The 20,740-nt window shown below is 53.4% G+C and overlaps 1 protein-coding gene across 1 annotated transcript in view; it reads right to left on the bottom strand.

The window, feature by feature from the left end:
* The window catches only part of CPNE2 (copine 2), a 55,050-nt gene that overhangs the window by 24,535 nt on the left and 9,775 nt on the right, over window positions 1–20,740 (bottom strand). Inside the window, exons 2-5 of the mRNA XM_070770606.1 lie at window positions 7,361–7,578; window positions 4,334–4,513; window positions 2,301–2,375; window positions 414–485 (exon numbers count right to left, since the gene is read on the bottom strand). Of these exons, the coding sequence (XP_070626707.1) occupies window positions 414–485; window positions 2,301–2,375; window positions 4,334–4,513; window positions 7,361–7,540 (507 nt within the window). The 5' untranslated portion in view covers window positions 7,541–7,578. The remainder of the gene's footprint in view (window positions 1–413; window positions 486–2,300; window positions 2,376–4,333; window positions 4,514–7,360; window positions 7,579–20,740) is intronic.

Raw genomic sequence — 20,740 nt, 5'->3', positions numbered from 1 at the left:
AAAGGTCCTGAGGCAGGAGGGTGCCTGGTTTAATCCCAGACAGTGAAGAGGCTGATTTGACTAAAACAGAATGAAGGCAAGGAATGTGGAAGGGGTGAGGTCAGGGAATCTGGGGGCTATGGATGCATTAGGTGGGGTCCTGTAGGTTATTGTAAAGACCCAAGCATTTACAGAGATGGGGAGCCCTAATGAGTAGGCTTCCAGTCATGCCTTGAATACCTCTAAGTGATAAGAAACTCACTACCTCAGTGGTGAAGCAGTCTTAGCTCGGAGTGGCCTGCAGGGCCATGTGCAACGGACTTGTCCCTGGAGGGGCAAGGAAGGCAGTGGCTGGAAGTCCCAGGCCATACAACCCCAGAGCTGGGGAGGGTTGCTGCCCCTTGATGGAGAACCCCCTCCCCTGCCTGCCTCACCTTCTTGTCCAGCTTCCTGCCCGCCAGGCTCAGCGTGATGACCCGGTTATCTGACAGCTCCTGAGCAGCGATCTGCAAGGCCAGAGGAAAGTTGGGGGTTGAGACCTGTCTCCAAGACTCCCTCCTCCGACCTCCTTTCAGGCAGGGTGGACATGGGATGCCCTAGCAGTCAATTCTCCGGGGTGGGGCAGGGAGAGGAAAAGTAGTACCATGTGACTTGGCATAAGCCTCTTGTCTTCCTAAAACCTCAGTTGCCATCTTCGGGGAAAGTGGGGCTAAATAACTTATCTGGATCTGAGAATCAGAAAGTGACCCCAACGTAGCTCAAGACAGGCATGAGATGGTGCAGGGAGACGAAGCGGGGATCAGACACAGGGATGGTCTAGAGCCCTGGGGAGAGGTTCTGGGTAGAGGAACAGCCTGCCAGGCCTCCTCATCCCCCCACTGCTCTCTCGGCTAGGACTCCCTCTCCTCCCACACCTCTAGGATAGCCCTACCTGCTGAACGAGCTATTTGACTCGGAGAACCAGGGACAGAGGCCAGGCTGGAGGCCCCTCGCTCCTGCCTCCCCTCCAGCTGAGACCTTGCTCAACAACCCTGTAGGGTAGGCCCTATCATTACCCCTATTTCAAAAGAGGTGGGTACCCAGGTCTGGAGGGGAGCTGCTGGAAATGCTGGGGGAGGGCACACCAGCTGGGTGGGGTCCTTCTGGGCTGGCTTCCATGTGGAGGACAGCTGACCAGTGGAGGCACTTAAATGGGGAGGTTTTGCACCCCAAGAGGTGGGAGGAGGCTGGGAGGGGACATTCAAAGTGGCAGAACAGTGGATAACAGCCTGGGGTAAGTGCTCCCTGGTGGCTCACACAGTAAAGAATCTGCCTGCAGTCTAGGAGACCCGGATTCCATCCCTAGTTGGGGGCGGGGAAGATTCCCTGGGGAAAGAAATGGCTACCCACTCCAGGAATCTCATGGACAGAGGAGCCTAGCGGGCTATACAGTTCATGGGGTTGCAAAGAGTCGGACATGACTGAGCCACTAACACTTTCACTTCGTGCTTAGAATTTAGTATGCCTGAACTCAGGCCCATGGTCATGAATCGGGTAAAAAAACAGCTGAGATTGCTGGGTCCCTCCCAGCCCAGAATGCACGGCTCCACAGGCAGTGGGGAGGCAGGAATGTTCCAGAGCAGGCAAGTAAGGCTTCATGAGTGAAGACACAGAGGTACAGCCCTCCTCCTCCCAGCACGGCCAGTTTCCTTGGCGTCACAGGCTCTGAAGAGGGATAAGCCAGGAGAGAAGCTCACTGGCTGAACCGCCCCGGGGCACTTTTTCCTCTGGACTTCTGTTCCCTCATCTGTAGAAGCAGACTCTGCCTTCCCAGAGTCTGAGGACCAAAGAGCTCATCTGCTCAAAGGGCCTGCATATCGCAAGAATCACTCTGCAGCGTAGGGATCATTGCGCATCACCAAATCTTTGCGTATCAGAGGAATCATTGCGCATTGCAGCCATGAGCCAAGCTAAGAGGGGCAAGGAGCTCCTGAAACCTCCCGAAAGACCCCCCAAGGGAGGACAGCAAGGGTCAGGGCCAGGAGGGGATGCAGGGAGGAGTAGGAGCGGCCCAGCCCGGGGAGACGCCGTGGGGACCCCTGGTAGTCCCCCTCCATCCCCCAGCTTGGCAGCCCCAACGCATCATATGTGGAGCCAGGAGCCCGTTGCTAAGAGACCTGTTGCCAAGTTGTAAGTTGGGCTTTTTTACTCCAAACAAAGCTGGTTATTATCTGCCAGTGAAGAGGCCCATTGATGGGGGGAGGGCAATGGGCAGCGCCGGTTGGGGGTGGGGAAGGCGGTGGCGGAGAGTGCCCATGGAGAGCGGGGGACGGGGCTGGTACCGTAATCAAGCCCTTCCCCGCAGGCTTGTCATTCATCAGCAGCAGAGGCCGAGTGATCTTCTTGCTGGAGACGATCTGGAGGGAGAGAGGAGGGAGAGGTGCTAGAAAAATACTCAACAGGCACTGCTCGCAGCACAACACTCCATGCCAGGAGCAGGTTAAAACCTCCCCCTGTGGGATCCCCGCCGTGGGGGACAGACCGCCACCACTGCTAGCTCCACTGGGCAGCTGAGGCGACTGAGGCCCAGAGAGGTTGAGACTTGTCCGAGGTCTCACAGCTGGGTTGGAATTCAGGCAGTCCGATTCCTGAGGACCTGCAAGCCCCCAGGAAAAGGCTCTTGGAAGGCTCACATTCTGGAGGCTGCTGAAGAGGGGCTGGCCAGTAACCGCCTCCCCCAGAGTTATCCAGAGACCCCCACCTCCCTCTGAGTGTGATCCCTGATGGAGAGGATCAAATCCTGACTCCTTCCATGTATTTTCAATGGTTTGAATAGTGACATTCACACAGGATTCAAGGATCAGTACAATATAGGGAGGACAAGCGGAACACACTGTGAAGCCTCCCTCCCACCCGCCTCTGTACCCCCAGTCTCACTGCCTCCGTATGCCACCACAGTTCTCTGTTTCTCAGGGGAAATGCTCGTATTTCTTTGTGCTGATGTGAGCGTGTTCTTACTGTCCCTGTGCTAGCTTTTTCTCCCCACCAGTTCCACTCTCAGCCTTCTCTGTGCCACTGTGGACTACATCACCTGGCTCCCCTGTCTTCTAGATTGTGGGGGTTCACCCCTCCCCTCAGTGGGGGTCTAGCAGGAGGGAAGAAAGGCTAGGCTGAAGCTTTGCTGCTCATCATCGGCCTCGGTTCCAGTCCTAGGGCCTCCCCATGGTGGTGACAGCTCTCCCCTGCCCCCGGCAATACCACTTCCTGCACTGCCTGCCCCTCCCTCCAGACCTGGGGTGGCCCGGCTTCCGCTTGGGTCAGGCCCCATGGTGTCCCCATGGTGGTGACAGCTCTCCCCTGGCCCCGGGCAATACCACTTCCTGCACTGCCCCTCCCTCCAGACCAGGGGTGCCCCAGGCTTCCGCTTGGGTCAGGCCCCATGGTGTCCCCATGGTGGTGACAGCTCTTCCCTGCCCCAGGCAATACCACTTCCTGCACTGCCCCTCCCTCCAGACCAGGGGTGGCCAGGCTTCCGCTTGGGTCAGGCCCTGTGCAGGTTTCCCCACCCCTTGTAGGTTCCTGCTGTGCCCACTGGTCCTTCAGCTCTCTGCTCCGTTACCCTTTGAGGGTGTAGACACATCGTGGGGACCCTGAGGGACACAACCTCACTTCTTAGGCCACTGCCGGGTCCTTGCTTTTTTCATTGACCATCATTTCCTGGAAGGCCCAGGGCGTTTCAGTCTCCACAAGAACCTCCTGGAGCCGTTCCCATTTTATTCACCCACTATCCCTATAGGCTGAGCAGAGCAGTCATCACTGTTCCCAAGTAAAACAGGAGGCTCAGAAGGGGCTTGCCCTAGAGCCCAGAACTGTTAACACTGACCAGAACTTGTATCAGGAAGTCTTAGCCCTGCAACTTCCATAAGCACACCAGAGAGTGAGCCAGAGGGGGGGGCGTAGCCCCAAGAAGGAAAGGAAGTTGCCCAGGGTCACACAGTGAGCCAGCCGCGGAAGTGGGACGACCAAGGGTATCTTCGTGGCTGGTCCAATGCTCCTGCCCCTGGAAGTCCATACCACACCTGCTTGCTCCTGTCACTCAGAAGCTCTGGCCACAGGGGCCCACACCCCTCTTTGTCACTGTGCTCAGTGTTGGGATGAGAGCACTTCAGGCCAGCCCCGAGCCCACCTGGCTCCTTCCCCCTTTTGGTGCCTGCGGGCCCCCAAGGCTGTCTGCATTTGTGTTGCCACCTCCAGAGGCAGGTGTGGAAAATGGGGCCAGGGAATGCAGGCAGCAGGAGACTCCCTAGGAGGTGCTCCATCCTTAGGAGCCAGGCAACTTGCACGGACTCTGTCCTCTTGGGAGGGCCCGGCTCACCGTGCCCAGGCTGCAGGAGAACTGGCCCAGGAAATCATGCTCCTCCAGCTGCATGCTTGACTTGTCCTGGTCAAACAGGGCAAACTTGAGCTTTTGCACCTCCTCAAAGTGGTAGTCAAGCACGAACTTCTTGGAGAAAGCGGGGTTGAGGTTGTTGATTGCAGTTTCTGTCCTGTCGTACTAGCAAAGGAGCAGGGAACAGGGGTCAGAGTCAGGTAGCCAGCTCACCCCTTCTTTGTCGTCGTTTAGTCACTAAGTGGTGTCTTTTGTGACCCCACAGATTGTAGCCCTCCAGGCTCCTCTGTCCCTGGGATTTCCCAGGCAGGAATACAGGAGTGGGTTGCCATTTCCTTTGCCAGGGGATCTTCCCAGCCCAGGGATCAAACCTGCATTAGCCGGTAGATTCTTTACCACTGAGCCATTAAGGAAGCCCTGTTAACCTCTTCCTGGGCTACAGGAAATCATGGTGTTTATTCATGGAACACCCATCTCTGTGCCAGACACTCAGGGCAGTTATCCGCGTGGCTGAAGCAATCATTACTCCCAGCTCACATAGGAGAACACTGAAGCACAGAGAGGTTAAGTGACTTACCCAAGGTTGAACAGCTAGAGGGCACAGCCAGGATTTGAACCCAGTCCTGACTCCAGCCTTCAAGCTGCTAACACACTGGCTCTGGCTCCATGCCCAGGTTCTAGGATAAGAGTTCAGACCCTGTCCCTGCCAAGATTAAGTGACAGAGGGCGTCTCATTTCCCATCGGAAGCTCAGTTCCCACTTGTGTAAAATGAAAGGGTTTGAGTGTCTGTGGCTTTGCTTCCTTTTTAGTTGTGGAGAACCCTTTCTTCAAACCATGTTTTCCATGAAGCTGAGAGAAGAAACAGAAGGAGGAGGGATACTTAGGGGGAGGTGAGGTCAGGGTTCCCTGTCCTCCATGGAAGCAGATGTTTGTACCTTCACGGAACCCTGGGATGTCAAAACTGGGAACTGAGCACCCCCCACCCCCCATTGAGAGTGGAAACTGAGGCCTGGGGAAGGACAGGGCCGTACACTGGGAGCCACTGGTGGGGCTGGGACAGGAACCCCGCCTCCTGGCTTCTCTGCACTGAGGCCCCAAACCACGGAGTCTGGGTGACCGTCTATTTTGGGGCCTGGGCTGTGTTGATTTTTCCTCCCACCCATTCCATTTCCAAGGGCCAGAGAGCAGCAGGGATGGAAGAGGTCTTGGCCCCGGGCTATTTTTAGCCAGGGTGGCTGGCCTGGGTGGGAGAGAGATGGAGGTGGGTGCCTGGGGGAGGAAGGGGTGGGGCCGGGCGGGAGTTCCGGAAACCTGGCAGATAGGCCTCAGGCTTCTCCCAGCAGTCCTTGGCTGACCCCACATCCCAACTCTCACTTCCGGCTGCATCACCATGTGCTGGGTGAGACAGGTCAGTCCCTCCCCTCTCTGGGCCCCATTTTCCCCTCTGTAAAATGGGTCAACAGCCCATTTCCTTGGCATCATAAGAAGGAGCCAACATCTGTGAAAACTCTTTGTAAACCACTGTATGTTCTGGGGAATGCCCACCGAGGCCTCGTTAAATAACTATGAAAATTAAGAGACATATTTTGGAAAGTTTACATGCATGCAAAATTATCTGGAAGGCTGGATACCAAACCGTTCACAACTGGTTCTCCCTGACAGGTGAGTTCCCAACCACTTTGATTTTCTGGATTGTCTCAGTTTACTACAATGCATATAGATCCCTTTTGGAATAGGAAACAAAGCCATTTTTAAACCTTGAAAGCCTTAATGGTTTGCATTTCTCAGTATCCTTCCTTAAGCTACATCTTTCCCCAGTCCACAGGCTGAAGTCTTCTAGCTCAGAAATCCTTGGCTGTGGCACCATCAGCATCCTCAGCTCTGAGGCTCTCCAAGGTAGGCATAAAAAGAAAAAATCATTTCACAGATGAGGAGACAGGCTCAAAGAGGGAGAGCCACCTGCCCAAAACCACACAGCAGGGAGTAACAGAGCTGAGACTTGTCAGAAACAGGGAACTCTGTTAGGCTTTGGTCCCCCGCTGAGACGGGACCAAAGCCTAAGAGTTCCCTGTTTCTCTCTTTGCTCCTCACTGACTGTGCTCATTGAGGAATAAGTGGGGAAAGTTATTTTAAAAATGGAAGCAAGCATTTTGCAAAACTCTCTTTTAACCATCTATTATAGTAACCTAACGGAGAAGGCAATGGCACCCCACTCCAGTACTCTTGCCTGGAAAATCCCATGGACGGAGGAGCCTGGTAGGCTGCAGTCCATGAGGTCGCTAAGAGTCGGACATGACTGAGTGACTCCACTTTCACTTTTCACTTGCATGCATTGGAGAAGGAAATGGCAACCCACTCCAGTGTTCTTGCCTGGAGAATCCCAGGGATGGCGGAGCCTGGTGGGCTGCCATCTATGGGGTCGCACAGAGTCAGACACAACTGAAACGACTTAGCAGCAGCATAGTAACCTAAGGGCTTCCTTGGTGGCTCAGTGGTAAAGAACCCACCTAACAATGCAGGAGACACGGGTTCGATCCCTGGTTTGGGAGGATCCCCTGGAGAAGAAAACACAACCCACTCCAGTATTCTTGCCTGGGAAACCCCATGGACAGAGGAGCCTGGCGGGCTACAGTCCATGGGGTCGCAAAGAGTCGGACACAACTGAGCGACTAAACATCAACAGTAACTTAAAATATAACAAACACTAAATATAAAATTATGTAAACATAAATCTACAAATTATTCAGTTCTATCGCTCAGTCGTGTCCAACTCTGCAACCCCATGGACTGCAGCATGCCAGGCTTCCCTGTCCATCACCATTGAATTATAATAAACACAAATATAAATATTTTAACTAATATTATAAACATTTCAGAATAACAATTTTCCAGGTAATCCCCAGCTCCCCCTCCAAGTACTTCTAAGGGCCTGACCCCAGGGAGGCAGGGGGAGTGCTCCCCAACGACTGCGTCGCCCACCACCCAGGGCAGCGCACACCAAAGGGCCTCACCTCCATCCACCTGCCATCCATCTCTGTGAAGAGGACACAGAAGGGGTCGGACTTGGAGGTGACATCCCGGTCCAGCAGGTTCTGGCCACTGACCGACAGCTCCACCTTGCACACGCAGTACTGGGAGCCCACGGGGGCCGCCCCCGAGGCTGGGGCACCCCCACCGGGTATGTAGGCCATAGGGGCTGGCAGCGGCGGCGGCAGCAGCGCCTCACAGTCTAGGGAGACAACGCTGAGGGTCAGAGAGGGGACAGACATCTGCTAAGGCCCTCCACACCCTGGGGAGGCACCACCAGGCCCTCAAGATGCGGAGACTGAAGTGTGCGTGTGTGGTTGGGGAGGGGAAGGGGGTGGGGATGGGGCAAAGCCTGGAGAAAGAATGCATGAAATGCATGAAAAAGGAGTCTCTGTAGGTGAGTGTTTAGTTTGTCCCTGAAGTTGTTCTCTGCTTTGGTCTGTCTTTACCCGTGAGATACACGCAGGTCCAAGTTGCTCCTGTCAGGGCAGTAACAGATCACGGTGGACACAGGCATCCCATTCATGTTGCCAGGAAAACCTGGGCTTCTCCTGAGCAACTGACACCTTGGCGCCTTGCAACACCGAGGCTCGCTCATTCACTCCAGAGTGTTTACCAAGCATCTGCTGAGTCCCAAGAACTGTGCCAGGGCTGGGCCTGGCAGTTAAGAAGATGGCCTAGCCTCAGCCCTCTCTGAGCTCCCGTTCCAGCCTGGAGGGCAGCCAGGTCTTGTGGGCTGGAGGCTCCCAGGGGGAGCCAGGGCTTTGTTCTGAGAGTGATGGAAGCCTTGGAGGGTTTTAAGCAGAGAGGTGACATGATCTGATTTGTGTTTTTAAAAGCTCACTCCAGCCCCTGTGGGGAGAAGGGGTTGTTAGACAGAGGAGAGGCAGCAGGGAGGCCAGCGAGGAGGTGGCTGTCATCCAAGCAGAAGGATGGAGTCACAGTGGCAACCCGGGGCCCAGCCCACTCCCTGAGCGCTAGCTTCTCCCTGGGCCCAGGTCTCAGGAGGCCTGAGTGTGGGGCTCCATACGAAATCGCCCCGGGGTGTGCCTGGCAGGCAGAGGATCTGGGCAGAGACAAAGCCAGTGCTCAGCCCCCTCCCTCCCACCGTCTGTCCCTAGAACCTCATTACAATCACACGAGCCCAGAGCATCAGGACAGCACTGCAATTTGCCTGCAGGATTTATTCATGTCGTGTAAAAATTAGTTTCCATCAGGGGCTGGAGAGTCGCGCTCCCGCTCACTGTGCAGCTGGGTAGCCGTGCCCTGTGGGGGAGGGGCAAGCAAATCCTCGACTCAGCGAGGAGAACGGGGAATGGTGATGTCCTGCATAGACATCGTGGACTTCCCTGGTGATCCAGTGGCTAAGACTTTGCGCTCCCAACGCAGGGGGCCCGGATTCGATTCCTGGTCAGGGAGCTAGATCCTGCATGCCCCAATTAAAGATCCCGTGTCCTGCAACTAAGACCCGGTGCACCTAAATAAATTTTTTTTTAAAAAAAGGACATCTTGCCAAGGGGCTGAGAGAATACCTGTTTATGCTTATACCTACCCATGGAGGATGCGGAGGGGAAGCATGGCAGCCACTCCCATTTTGCAGATAAGCAAATTGAGGCTCAGAAGCAGAAATCACCTGTCCAAGGTCACATAGGAACCAGCAGAGGCAGGGCGTGAGCCAAGTCTCCAGACTCCCAGGCCAAGGTATGGCGTTCCGGCCAGGGCAGGGGGACTGCTGGGCATGGTGGGAATCTAGAACCCAGGTGGGGGCTATCTGGGGTGTCAGCCAAGCCCGAGGGAACCTGAGGCTCAGAGGGCCCCAGAGCGCCCAGGGTCACTAGTTCCTCTGGGGTTGCCCGGCCCATACCCCTGTCTCTCTCATCATCACTGATGGGGTGGATTCCAGCTCCACCTCCTCTCCACCTCACAGGCTCCCTTCCTAACAGCCAAGATGCCACTTGGGCCTCCATCCCCGCCCCCACTGCCAAGTCAGAGACCTCTGTTTCATTCTGGGGGGCCAGGTTCACACACTTCCTCGTGCATGTACACACGGACACACACATATACTTAGGCCCCCAGACTAACAAGTGTGAAGGCAAGCACTCAAATGATCACACTGGGGCCTCTTCTTCCCGCTCTCCCCCAGATCTGAGCCACCATCACCACGCGGTTACTGCACTGTCCTCCTTCCCCTCACTGGCTCAGCCTGGCTGAGGGTGTGGCCAGGAGGGCCAGGTCCCATGGGAGGGTTGGACTGGGTGGGGCTCCTCAAAGCCCACTGCCACCCCACCTGGATCAGCTCGCAGGCCCCAGAGAGCCGGAGCGATGGGTGGGTGGGGAAGGGGCACTCCTCCCCCAGTTAGGGGCAGGTCCCCCATCCCCAACTCACCCTCTGGCTGGAAGCTTCTAGATGCCCGAAACGGGGAGCACATGGTGTCTGCAGTGGGGGCAGGCGAGGGTGAGTGTGGGTCCCTCTGTGCCAGCCGGCAGCGGGCAGGCGGGCCAGACCCTGAGGCCTGACGCAATGGAAAAAGAAACCACAGCCTAGGCTGGGCCGGGCCCCCTCCCCTCCTACTCCAGCAAGAGGGCCGGCGGCAAGGTGTCATTAAGGGAGGGCTGGGCCTGCCATGCGCATCTGGGCAGGGCGGAAAGCTCCCTGATGCTTCGCCCCATGCGTACCCTGAGCCCCGCAGGTAATTGGAGGCTTCGGGCTGGAGAGGGGGTCTGGGGAGTCCGGGCCCGCTTGTGGATGGTCCTGACTCCTGGCCCAGATGGACATAAGCCTTCTGGGGTGACCAGCGCCCCAGGGAAGGAATCGGAAGGCAGGGATACAGAAGGGATAGTATTCCTTTTTACAGAAAGCCAGGCAGAGAGCGGGCAGGGCTTGGGAATTCCCCTTCATTCATTCAGTCAACATTCCTTGAGCACCTTGGGCTACAACAATGGACAAGACTCAGGCTTAAGCTCCCACAGGGTCCACTGGCCCCAGGCTTCTAAGGCATTTTACTCTTCAAGCAGAAAAAAACAGAATTTGCGGACTCTGGTGCTGAGCCACAGGTCTAAGAACATTCCAGTTTCAGCCAGAAACCTAGGAACCCATCATACTTGGCCTCCCTCTTTCCTTCAGTCCCTATCCTACTCCTGCGGTCAGTTCTACCTACAAGATGTATCCAGCGTCGTCCCCATCCCGCCCCTTCCACTCCCCTGGCCAATGTCAGGTCTCCCTGAGCAACCCCAGACTATCTTTTCCACACCAGAGCCAGAGGGAGTCTCGAAACATTCAATTTGGGGGCAGGGGCTTCCCTGGTGGCTCAGTGGTAAAGAATCTGCCTGCCAATGCAGGAGACACATTTAGGTTAGATCCCTAATCCAGGAAGATCCCACATACCACGGAGCAACTAAGCCCGTGCGCCACAACTACTGAGCCTGTAATCTAGAGCCCGGGAGCTACAACTACTGAAGCCCGCTTGCCTAGAGCTTGTGCTCCGCAACAAGAGAAGCCACCACATGAGAAGCCTGAGCACTGCAACTGGAGAGTAGCTCCCCACTCTCTGCAACTAGAGAAAAGCCCGAGCAGGAACGAAGATCCAGGACAGCCAAAAATAAATACATTAACTAAAAGAAAAAAACATGCAAATCAGATGCTACCACAGCTCTCCCTGAAAATCTCCCAGGGCCTGCACTTCCTGGTCACACAACCCAAATCCTCTCCCGACCCTCCCCTTCATGCCATGCTCGCCCTCGCTCCCTGTGCCCCAGCACACTGGTCTCCTCCCGCTCTGCAAATGTGCCAACCTCGCTCCTGCCTCAGGGCCTTTGCACTTGCTCTTCCCCCTGCCAGAGATGCCTTTCTTCACACGACACATCTTGGTTGTCAGCTTAATGTCACCCCCCCAGAGGCCTTCCCTGGTCACCCAAGCGAATGTAATCTCAGCCCCACACCATTTTCTTTGCAGATCAATGTGATGTATGAGCATTTTACTATTTGTCCAACTGCCTTGTGTGCTGCCTGTCCTTCTAGAGTGTACATTCCACAAGGGAGGGATCACCACTGTTTTCCCAGCACCTAGAAGAGCACTTACACTGTGGGCAGGTGTGGGATAAACAGGTGCCAGATGAATGAGGAAGGGACCGCCCCCCCACCAGCCCCGCCACCGACAGCCCCAGAGGAATCACAACCACTGCCCCACTGCACACATCACGCAAGAGATCACAAAGCCCTTTCTGAATCCTGGGACCCTCATCACTGCTCCAAGAGGCCAGCACTAGAGGGGTTCACAGTCCCACTTCACAGAGGTAGAAACTGAGGCTCAAGAAGGGGCAGTGGTGCCAGGGAAGGGTGGTGCTGAGGCTAAGAGCTATGGCCACCCAACCATCTTTCTCCCTCTCTGCTGACCCCAGTGGCTCAGGACCCAGAAGCTGGGTTATGCACCCCACCCACTGTGGGGAAGAGACGCCAAGGTGGCCTGCAGAAACCCCAGTTCAGAGATGGACAGTGACGGGAGACACTGAGAGGGGCAGGCGCGGGGAGAGGGATGGCAGGGGGCAGGGGAGGCAGCGGGGGGGAGGTGGAGGCAGCAGCCTCCACTGCAGAGTCTCATCTGGTGGAGACCAGGGGGCAAGTGCAACAGCGGGTGGCCTGTCAGAAATGGGGGGCCTCGTGCGCCCTCTGAACAAGCCTGCTCAACCTGACACCTGAAAAATGAAATCCTGTTTTCAGTGCCAACCACACGAAGTAACGCTCTATAGACTCTTGTCGTGGAAGTTACAAGGACAGGAGTGGGTCCTCTGGATAGTACTGTGCCAAAGTTGAGAGCACAGACTCTGGACTCAGACTGTCGGGGTTTGAATCCTTGGGGCTTTCATTTACCTGCTGTGTGGTCTCAAGCAAGTTACTTACCCTCTCTGGTCTTTGTTCCCCTTCTATAAAAAACCGGAACAGGGACTTCCCTGGTGGTCCAGAGGTTAAGAATCTGCCTACCAATGCAGGGGCCAAGGGTTCCATCCCTGTTAAGATTCCACAGGCCCAGAGCAACTAAGTGCCATGGGCCACAACTATGGAGGCTTCGCGCCTAGAGCTCCTGCCCTGCAGCAGGAGAAGCCACTGCAGTGAGAAGCAGCCCCTTCTCACCACAAGAGAACGACTGCATCCAGCAATGAAGATCCAGTGCAGCCAAAATTAAATAAATAAATAAAATACAGAAACCTTAAAAAAAAAAACAGGAACAATAAAAGCGCTTTCATCAGGTATTGATATCGAGGATTAAGCAAGGTGAAGCACTTAGAATGCCACTCTGCAGCTCCTGCTATTAGCAGTGATTCCAGATGGCTGGGGTCAGGGGGACAGATGTGTGAGGTTTATGGTGCGTATAAAGGGGACCAGGGGTTAAAACTGGTTGAGTACATGGTCCTAGGCTCCCCTTTTCAGCTGGAAGTCAAAGCTCAGAGATGCCAAGGGAGACCAGGATGGTAAATGCAGGGTCAGGGAGGAAATAACAGACTCAGACCCCACACACTTCAAGGTCTATACTCCTGGGCCATGGCCCCCAGGATCCCGAGGGCATCTGAGCCTTCATTCAGGCAGCAGACCGTGCTCAATGGGGTCTGATCACTGACAGCAGAGGTTCCCACAGTGGCCTCTACTGTCATCGCTCCAACTATGGTTCCCAGATGGGCCTCCTCCCTCCCTCCTGCAGGTTCCTGGGCCCCAAACAGACCCGCTTAGTCAGAGTCCCCAGAGTGGCATTTGTGTTTTAACAAGCCCTCCTGGTGGCAGGGCTTCCCTGATGGCTCGGATGGTAAAGATTTTGCCTGCAATGCAAGAGACCTGGGTTTGATCCCTGGGTTGGGAAGATCCCCCGGAGAAGGGAATGGCAACCCACTCCAGTATTCTTGCCTGGAGAATTCCATGGACAGAGGAGCCTGGCGGGCTCCAGGTCATGGGGTCTCAAAGAGTCAGACACAACTGAGCGACTGATACTTTCACGTTCCTGGTGACACTAGCAGTGGGTTCAGGACACACAGATCCCAGAGGGGTGGGTAGGTGGGGCGTCTTGTTAAAATGCAGTTGCCAGTGCCCACAGGTCTGGGGAGGGAGCTGAGAGTCTGCATTTCCAACAAGCTCCTGGGTGCTACTGAGGCAGCCCATCTGAGACCACACTTTGAACACCAACCTGCTCCATGGCCCCCCAGTGGCTGACCACACCCGGGGATGGCTGTGGTTTAGCCTGCTCTTGGCATGATGAGGCAGTCATCATACTTGGTCCCCATAAAAGCCCTGCCAGCTTCACACGCTGAGTTCCTGCTGTGTCTCGGCAGACCTCTGAGTCTGTAGCCTCTGGTCTTAGGTGGTGACACCCTGGTAGCCGGAACCCTTGGTTGGCCAGCCACATGCCTGGTCCCCACTGGCCCTGATGGCCATGTTTACTGAGCTTTAAGGGTGGGAATGTGCCTTGAATGCATCCAGATCTAAGTTGCCTCCTTCACCCCATTTCCCAGAGGAGAAGACCCAGGAAGAAAAATGGCAACTGTATTAGAGTTCTCCTGAGAAAACAGAACCACTAGGAGGATATCTGCATAGAGAGAGATTTCTTTTAAGGAATCAGCGCATGCATTGTGGGGGCTGACAAGTCTGAAATCTGCAGGGTGAGATGCAAAGCTGGAAATTCGGGTTACCGTTGATATTGCATTCTTGAGTCCCAAATCTGCAGGGCAAGCCAGGCGGACTGGAAACTAGACAAGGTTTCTATGTTGCAGTCTTGGGGCTGAATTCCTTCTTCTGGGAGAAACCTTAGTCCTTTCTTTTAAGGCCTCTGATTGAATGTAGCCCACCCACGTAATGGAGGATTAACATAAATCTACCGATTTAAACGCTAATCACATCTGAAAAACACCTGCAAAAGCAACATCAGACAGTTGTTTAACTGAACAACTGGTCACCATAGCCTAGCCAAGTTGACACATAGGATTAACCATCAGAGCAACCTTCAGGTCCTAGGAGACCTACCTGGGGCAGGAAAACAAGGTGCTGAGGCTGGAGTTCTCAGCCAGGCCTTCCTAATCACGGGAGCTAGGAGAGCCCACGCCTATCCTGTCAGCTGGCAGGGAAGACAGGTGGTGGTGTGGCCACGCAGACAGAGACATGAGGTAAAACAAGAATAATAATAACACCTGCCTGAGGCGCCGGGCCCAGTGTGTTAGAGACTTTAACTTCTATAGCTTCACAACATCCTTGAGCAAGGAGCTCTCACCACTCCCACTCTCCAGATGAGCAAACTGAGGCTTGGAAGGATTTGCATTCTAGAGCCTCTGCTAATATGACTCTGGACAAGTCATAGGCCTTTCTGAATCTTAGCTTAGTTTTCTTGTCCACCAAGCAGAAATTACAAAGTGCCTGATACACTGTAGGTGCCAGCTCAAAATGAGACCATCTTCTCCAGGACTCTCTACCATTCTCAGGACAACATCCAAACACCTTGACAGCCCCCCTCACACTGCCTCAACACATTTCTGGTTCTAGCTATGCTGTTCACAGGGTCCCAACAATACTTTTTCACATCTCCGTAATTTTGCATGTTGTTCCACCTGCCTGGAATGCCCTTCCCTCTTCTTGAGTTAGCTCTCTCCTTCTTCAAACTCAGCTGAGCAAGACCAAACAAAATCAATGTCACTATGCTCCCACCCCCAGGATAACATCTTAAAAGTTGGTCCAGTGGTTAAGACTCCATGCTTCCACTGCAGGGAGTGCGGGTTTGATCCCTGGTCGGGGAACTAAGATCCCGCATGCCATGCAGTGCGGCCAAAATGAGTAAATAAAAAATATGCTTTAAAAGCTGGCAATACAAAGTGTTGGCAAGGATGTGGAGCAACTGGAACTCTCATGTGCTACCAACGGGAGTGTAGACTGGGACAACTACTTGGGAGAAACGTCTGGCAGTGTTTACAAAGCTAAATAAATGTATCCGTTATGACGATCCCAGCAATGCCCAGCAGAAACATGCAGTATGTTCCCCAAAAGACACACCTGAGAACTTCCAGAGCAGCACTGTTTGTAACAGCCCCAGGCCAGGAGTCCCCTGTGTGCCTATCATCAGGAAAGGGGATAAATAAACGATGAATGCGATGCGCACACAATGGGCTGAACTGCCATGAGCCCAAGGAAGCACAGGACACCACCAACAGGAACGGGGTCTCCCGAACAAGCTGAGTGGAGGAAGCCAGACACAGAGGAGCATGTCATCCTGTACGATCTCATTTCGTTGTTGTTGTTCAGTCGCCCAGTCGTGTCCGACTCTTCTCGACCCCATGGACTGCAGCATGCCAGGCCTCCCTACCCCCCACCATCTCTGGGAATTTACCCAAGTTCACGTCCATTACATCAGTGAAGTTAAACACAGACAAAACAAATCTATGTTGTTGGGAGTCGGGGTTGCAAGATAGTGGGGGAGGGTGTTAGTAACTGGGAGGGGCTACCAGGGGGCTTCGGGGACAGTCATGTTTGTGTCTCAGTCTAGGGAGTGCTAACACGGATGTCTTCAGTTTGTGAACAGTCATTGAGTTGTACACCTGGGAAGTCTGCTCTATATTGTGTATTATACTTCAACAAAATGTTTAAAAAAACACAACTTGGAGACTGCTCTACAACTGCCCCCTGAGCCCCTGGCCCCAGACAGGGATGCACTTACAATTGTCACCATATTGCAACCACTGACTTAGGAAATGTCACCCTCACGTGAGCTTAAAGACGGGACCAGGTCTATTTTCACTTCTGTTGTTCCAGGCGCAGAGAAGCATAGAATGGGAGCTTGACAAACCTTTGCTGAAAGTACAGAAGAGTTAGGGTGAAGGGGAGACGACTCATGGCATCTTGGAATTGCAGAGGTCCGCGACTAGGGATGCAAAGAATCCAGAACCCTGGGATTCCAGAAATTAGGACTTCACTGAATCTCTGAGCTTGAAAGGCTTTAGAGTTTATCTGGTCCCACCTTCCAGCCACAGCCCCAGCATCCCCATGTCCCACAGCCCTGGTTCTCTGAAGTGTATGTGTGTGGGGGTCCAGCCTCCAGCTGCTCATACCCCCTGGGGCCCTCCCTGCCTACCCACTGCTGCACTGGCCCCCGCCAGCAGGTGTGCAGACCCCAGGGAACAGCACAGTGCTCTCGTCAAGGTTGGCGGGGGGGCAGCATTTTGACACAAATCACTTCTCCACTTTAACTAAGGCTGCTGTGCCCTGAAAATGCTGCACTCCCGACAGGCAGTCAGACTATTGTAGGGATAAATATAGATACAGACAGTGTGGGGAGGACGCTGCTGCGGGGGTCAGCCCTGATGCCCTCTTCTGTCCTCTGAGGCCCCCAGCTTTGGCCAGACCACACCCAGAGGGAGATTATTCCCTGCAGCCCCCACCAAATCCATAAGCTCTAGACTTGGGGGAAGGGGCCTCCTCTAGGATCCCAGAGACCCTGGTTCCACTGAGCCTTGTTTGGAAGGGCTCGGTCCCAGGGTCTCCCAGCCTACCACCCTAGGGGTTGGCCCTGACCCCCAAGGAGCCAGGCACCGGTTTCTGCCCAATTTTTGCCCCCACCCCATGTCTCTGCTCCTTTATCTGCAAAGTGGGGCTGGCCATACCCTGGCCTCTGGCCTACTAGTAAGCACTCTAGGGGATGGGCGTAGTTGGACTCTGGGGTGCGGAAAGTACATCAGGGACCTGGGGCAGTGGGTGGGTAGGGGGGGGTCTGGCCAGGCTCAGAGTGGGGAACAAACTAATGGAGGGTGGAGGGCATGGTGACAATGATCACCAGCCAAAGTCATTCCAACCTAGCTTCACTTGAAGGGTAGCTGCCTGCAGCCACCAGGAGCTGCAAGTGGGGCAGCCTCAGGGACTGGGGTACAGCCCTGGGGCTCTAAGCCCTGGTGCCCACACCCACCCAGGGGCCCTCCATGGGGAGACAAGGAGACAAGGGCTCCCACCTCTAGATGTGAACTCCCCACAAGTCGCTTTCACTCTCTGCCTCAGTTTCCCTGCCTGTCAGACTGTAGGCTCCTCCCAGCTCTGGGGAGTCTACATACGCTCCTCTGTCTTTGCTGGGCTGCACCGGGCTTCTAGCCCAAGCTCCTTCCCAGAATCTCCAGGCTTATTGGGTCTGAAAGATCGTCTGGGCTCACTCAAGTGTGTGAATGGCTTTGTGGGCTCCTACTATGGCCGGGCACCCTAGCTCTCTACAGATGGGACTCCCCACTTTTTGTTAAGAGCTTTCATCCTACAACACTGAAGAGGTGCCCAGCCACCTCTACCCATCCAGACAGTGTGGAGGGGCCTCTCCAAGCCTCTGCATCCCAGGCCACCCAGGCCCCAGTCTGCCTCAGCAAGTCCTTCTGGGCAAGGACATGGCCACCTGCTCCCCAGCTCCTAGTCCCAGCTCTCAGGAAGCCTTCATGGAGGAGATGGAAATATTAGCATAGACTGAGTGCCTGGCCCTGTCCTGAGGTTTCCACCATTCCATTTAGGCAGCCCTGCAAGCCTGGCAGATGAGCCCTATTACTACCATTCCATTTCACAGATCAGACAGCCGAGGCACAGAGAGGTCATGTTACCCACCTATCAGAAGCTGAACTGTGTCCCCTGGAAGAGGTGTTAAACCTTCACCCCTGGCACCTTAGAGTGCGACCTTATTTGGAAACGGTAGTTGCAGATGTGGAGTTAAGATGAGGACATCCTGGCACATGATGGGTCCAGATTCCCACGTGACTGATGTCCGTAGGGGAGGATGATGTGTGAGACACAGAGGGAAGGCAGTCATGAGAAGCAGGCAGAGACCAGAGTGACACTGCCACAAAGCAAGGGGTGCCTACAGCTACCAGGAGCTGGAAGAGGCAAGGAGGCACCCTCCCCTAGAACCCACAGAGGGAGCATAGCCCTGCCAACACCTTGAATTTGGACTTCCAGCCTCCAGAACTGTGAGCGAATGCATTTCTGTTGTTTGAAGCCACCCAGTTGAGGCGCTTCATTACAGGGGTCCTGGGGAACTAATACTCCACCCAAGGTCACTCAGCTAGTCGGGGGCAAAGCACAGTGTGAAGTGAGGCAGGGCCCACTGTGCTCTTGCCCAGCCCAGCACAGCCCTCGGGGAGCCCATGGGGATGGGACTTTGACTTGGGAAGATTGTTGAGACCCCAAAGGAGGGAGCAGTTGGACAGCACCATCTGCTGGGAGCCAAGCATGTGCTCTCCCATGTCATGGGGAAGGGGATAGTCAAGGTACAGCGGGCAGGCCAGATGCCCCAAGCTCCTGAGGAGACATGACAGCCACCAAAGGAGACAGAGAGGCGGGTGGTGGAGAGAACAGGCTCTTGGAATACCCTGAGCAAGTTCCCACCTCAGGGCCTTTGCAGGTGCTGCTCTCTCTGCCCGGGCACCCCTCCCTCCTTCATTCATTCAAAAACACCCACAGAGCACCTGCTGGGAACCAGGTAGGCTGGGAACCAGCCATGAATGTCATGCCGTCCATTAACATCTCAGCCTGAATGTCACCACCTCCTGCTCCGAAGTCTCCTTGACCCACGTCCCCTCCCCACCCCCACCCCATCACATCTCAATTACTCCCCTTGGTTTATGTTTTCTATGGCATTTTTGACCACCTAGAGTTTTCCTATCTCTTGGTCATTTGCTTGCCTTACTCTGTCCCCTCAACTCTATTTGGAGCTCTGTAGTTGTGCCTCAGCTTTGACACACTCCCTGGCACAGAGGAGCTGGTTCAGAAAACATTTGCTGAGAAGCCTGCCCAGACAAGATGGTAGAATAGAAGGATCTGAGCTCACCTGCTCTCATGGAGACATCAAAATCACAACTAACTGCTGAACAACCACTGACAAGAAAGAAGTGGAATCTACGAAGAGAAGATCTTCTACCTCCAAAGACAAAGAAGAAGCCATGACGAGATGGGGACAGACACCAGAAGCAAGAGGAACTATGATCCTGCAGCCTGTGAGACTGCAGACACAGCAAGTTAGATAAAATGAAACAGCAGAGGAATATGTTTCAGATGAAGGGACAAAATAGAACCCCAGAAGAACAACTAAGTAAAGCAGAGATAGGCAACTGACCTGAAAAAATTCAGAGTAGTGATAATAAAGATAATCCAAGATCTTGAGAAAAGAATGGAGTGCACAGATCAACAAGATATAAGACATGTTTAACAAAGAAAATTCAAACAAGCAGAGATAAACAATATAATAACCAAAAGAAAAAATACAGTAGAAGAAATCAATAGCAGAATAAATGAGGCAGAAGAATAAATAAGTGAGCTCAAAGACAGAATGGTGGAAATCACTGCCTTGGAAAAGAAGAAAGAAAAAAGAATGAAAAAAAAAATGAGGACTCTGGGACAACATTAAATGCATTGATATTCACATTATAAGGGTCTTAGAAGAAGAGAGAGAGAAGGGGTATGACAAAACATTTAACGAGATAATAGCTGAAAACTTCTAAAACATGGGAAAGGAGACAGTCACCAAGTCCAGGAAGCACAGAGAGTTCCATACAGATATACCCAAGGAGGAACACACTGAGACACATATTAATCAGACTGACAAAAATTAAAGACAAAGAGCAAATATTACAATCAAAAAGGGAAAAGCAACAAATAACACAAGAGAATGCCCATAGGTTATCAGCTGAGTTTTCAGCAGAAACTTTGCAGGCCAGGAGGGAGGGACATGATATATTTAAAGTAATGAAAGGGAAAAAGCTACAACCAAGAATACTCTACCAGCAAGGCTTTTATCCAGATTCAATAGAGAAATCAAAAGCTTTATAGACAAACAAAAGCTAAGAGAATTCTGCACCATCAGACCAGCTTTGCAACAAATGCTAAAGGAACTTCTCTAGGGTGAAAAGTAAAGCCCACAACTAGAAACAAGAAAATCACAAGCAGGAAAGCTCACTGGTGAAGGCAAACATAGAGTAAAGGTAGGAAATCATCCATGTACAAATATGACATCAAAACCAGCAACTGTGAGGAAAGCACAAATGCAGGATGTTTGGAAACACATTGAAGTTAAGAGAACAGCAACTTAATACAATCTTGTTTATATACCAAACTGCTATATCAAAACCTCATGGGAACTGTAAAACAAAAATCTACAATAGCTGTACACACAAAAATGGAAAAGGAATCCAAGCACAACGCTAAAGATAGTCATCAAATCACAAAAGAACAAAAGAGGAAGGGAAGGAAAAAGACCTACAGAAACAATCCCAAAGCAATGAACAAAATGGCAACAAGAACATACATATTGGTAATTACCTTAAATGCAAATGGATTAAATGCTCCAACCAAAAGACACAGACTGGCTGAATGGATATAAAAA

Source organism: Bos indicus, chromosome 18, assembly GCF_029378745.1.
Source record: "Bos indicus isolate NIAB-ARS_2022 breed Sahiwal x Tharparkar chromosome 18, NIAB-ARS_B.indTharparkar_mat_pri_1.0, whole genome shotgun sequence".
Classification (NCBI taxonomy): Eukaryota; Metazoa; Chordata; class Mammalia; order Artiodactyla; family Bovidae; genus Bos; species Bos indicus.
The sequence above is the reverse complement of the archived record's forward strand: the minus strand, read 5'-3'. Positions and strand labels throughout refer to the sequence as shown.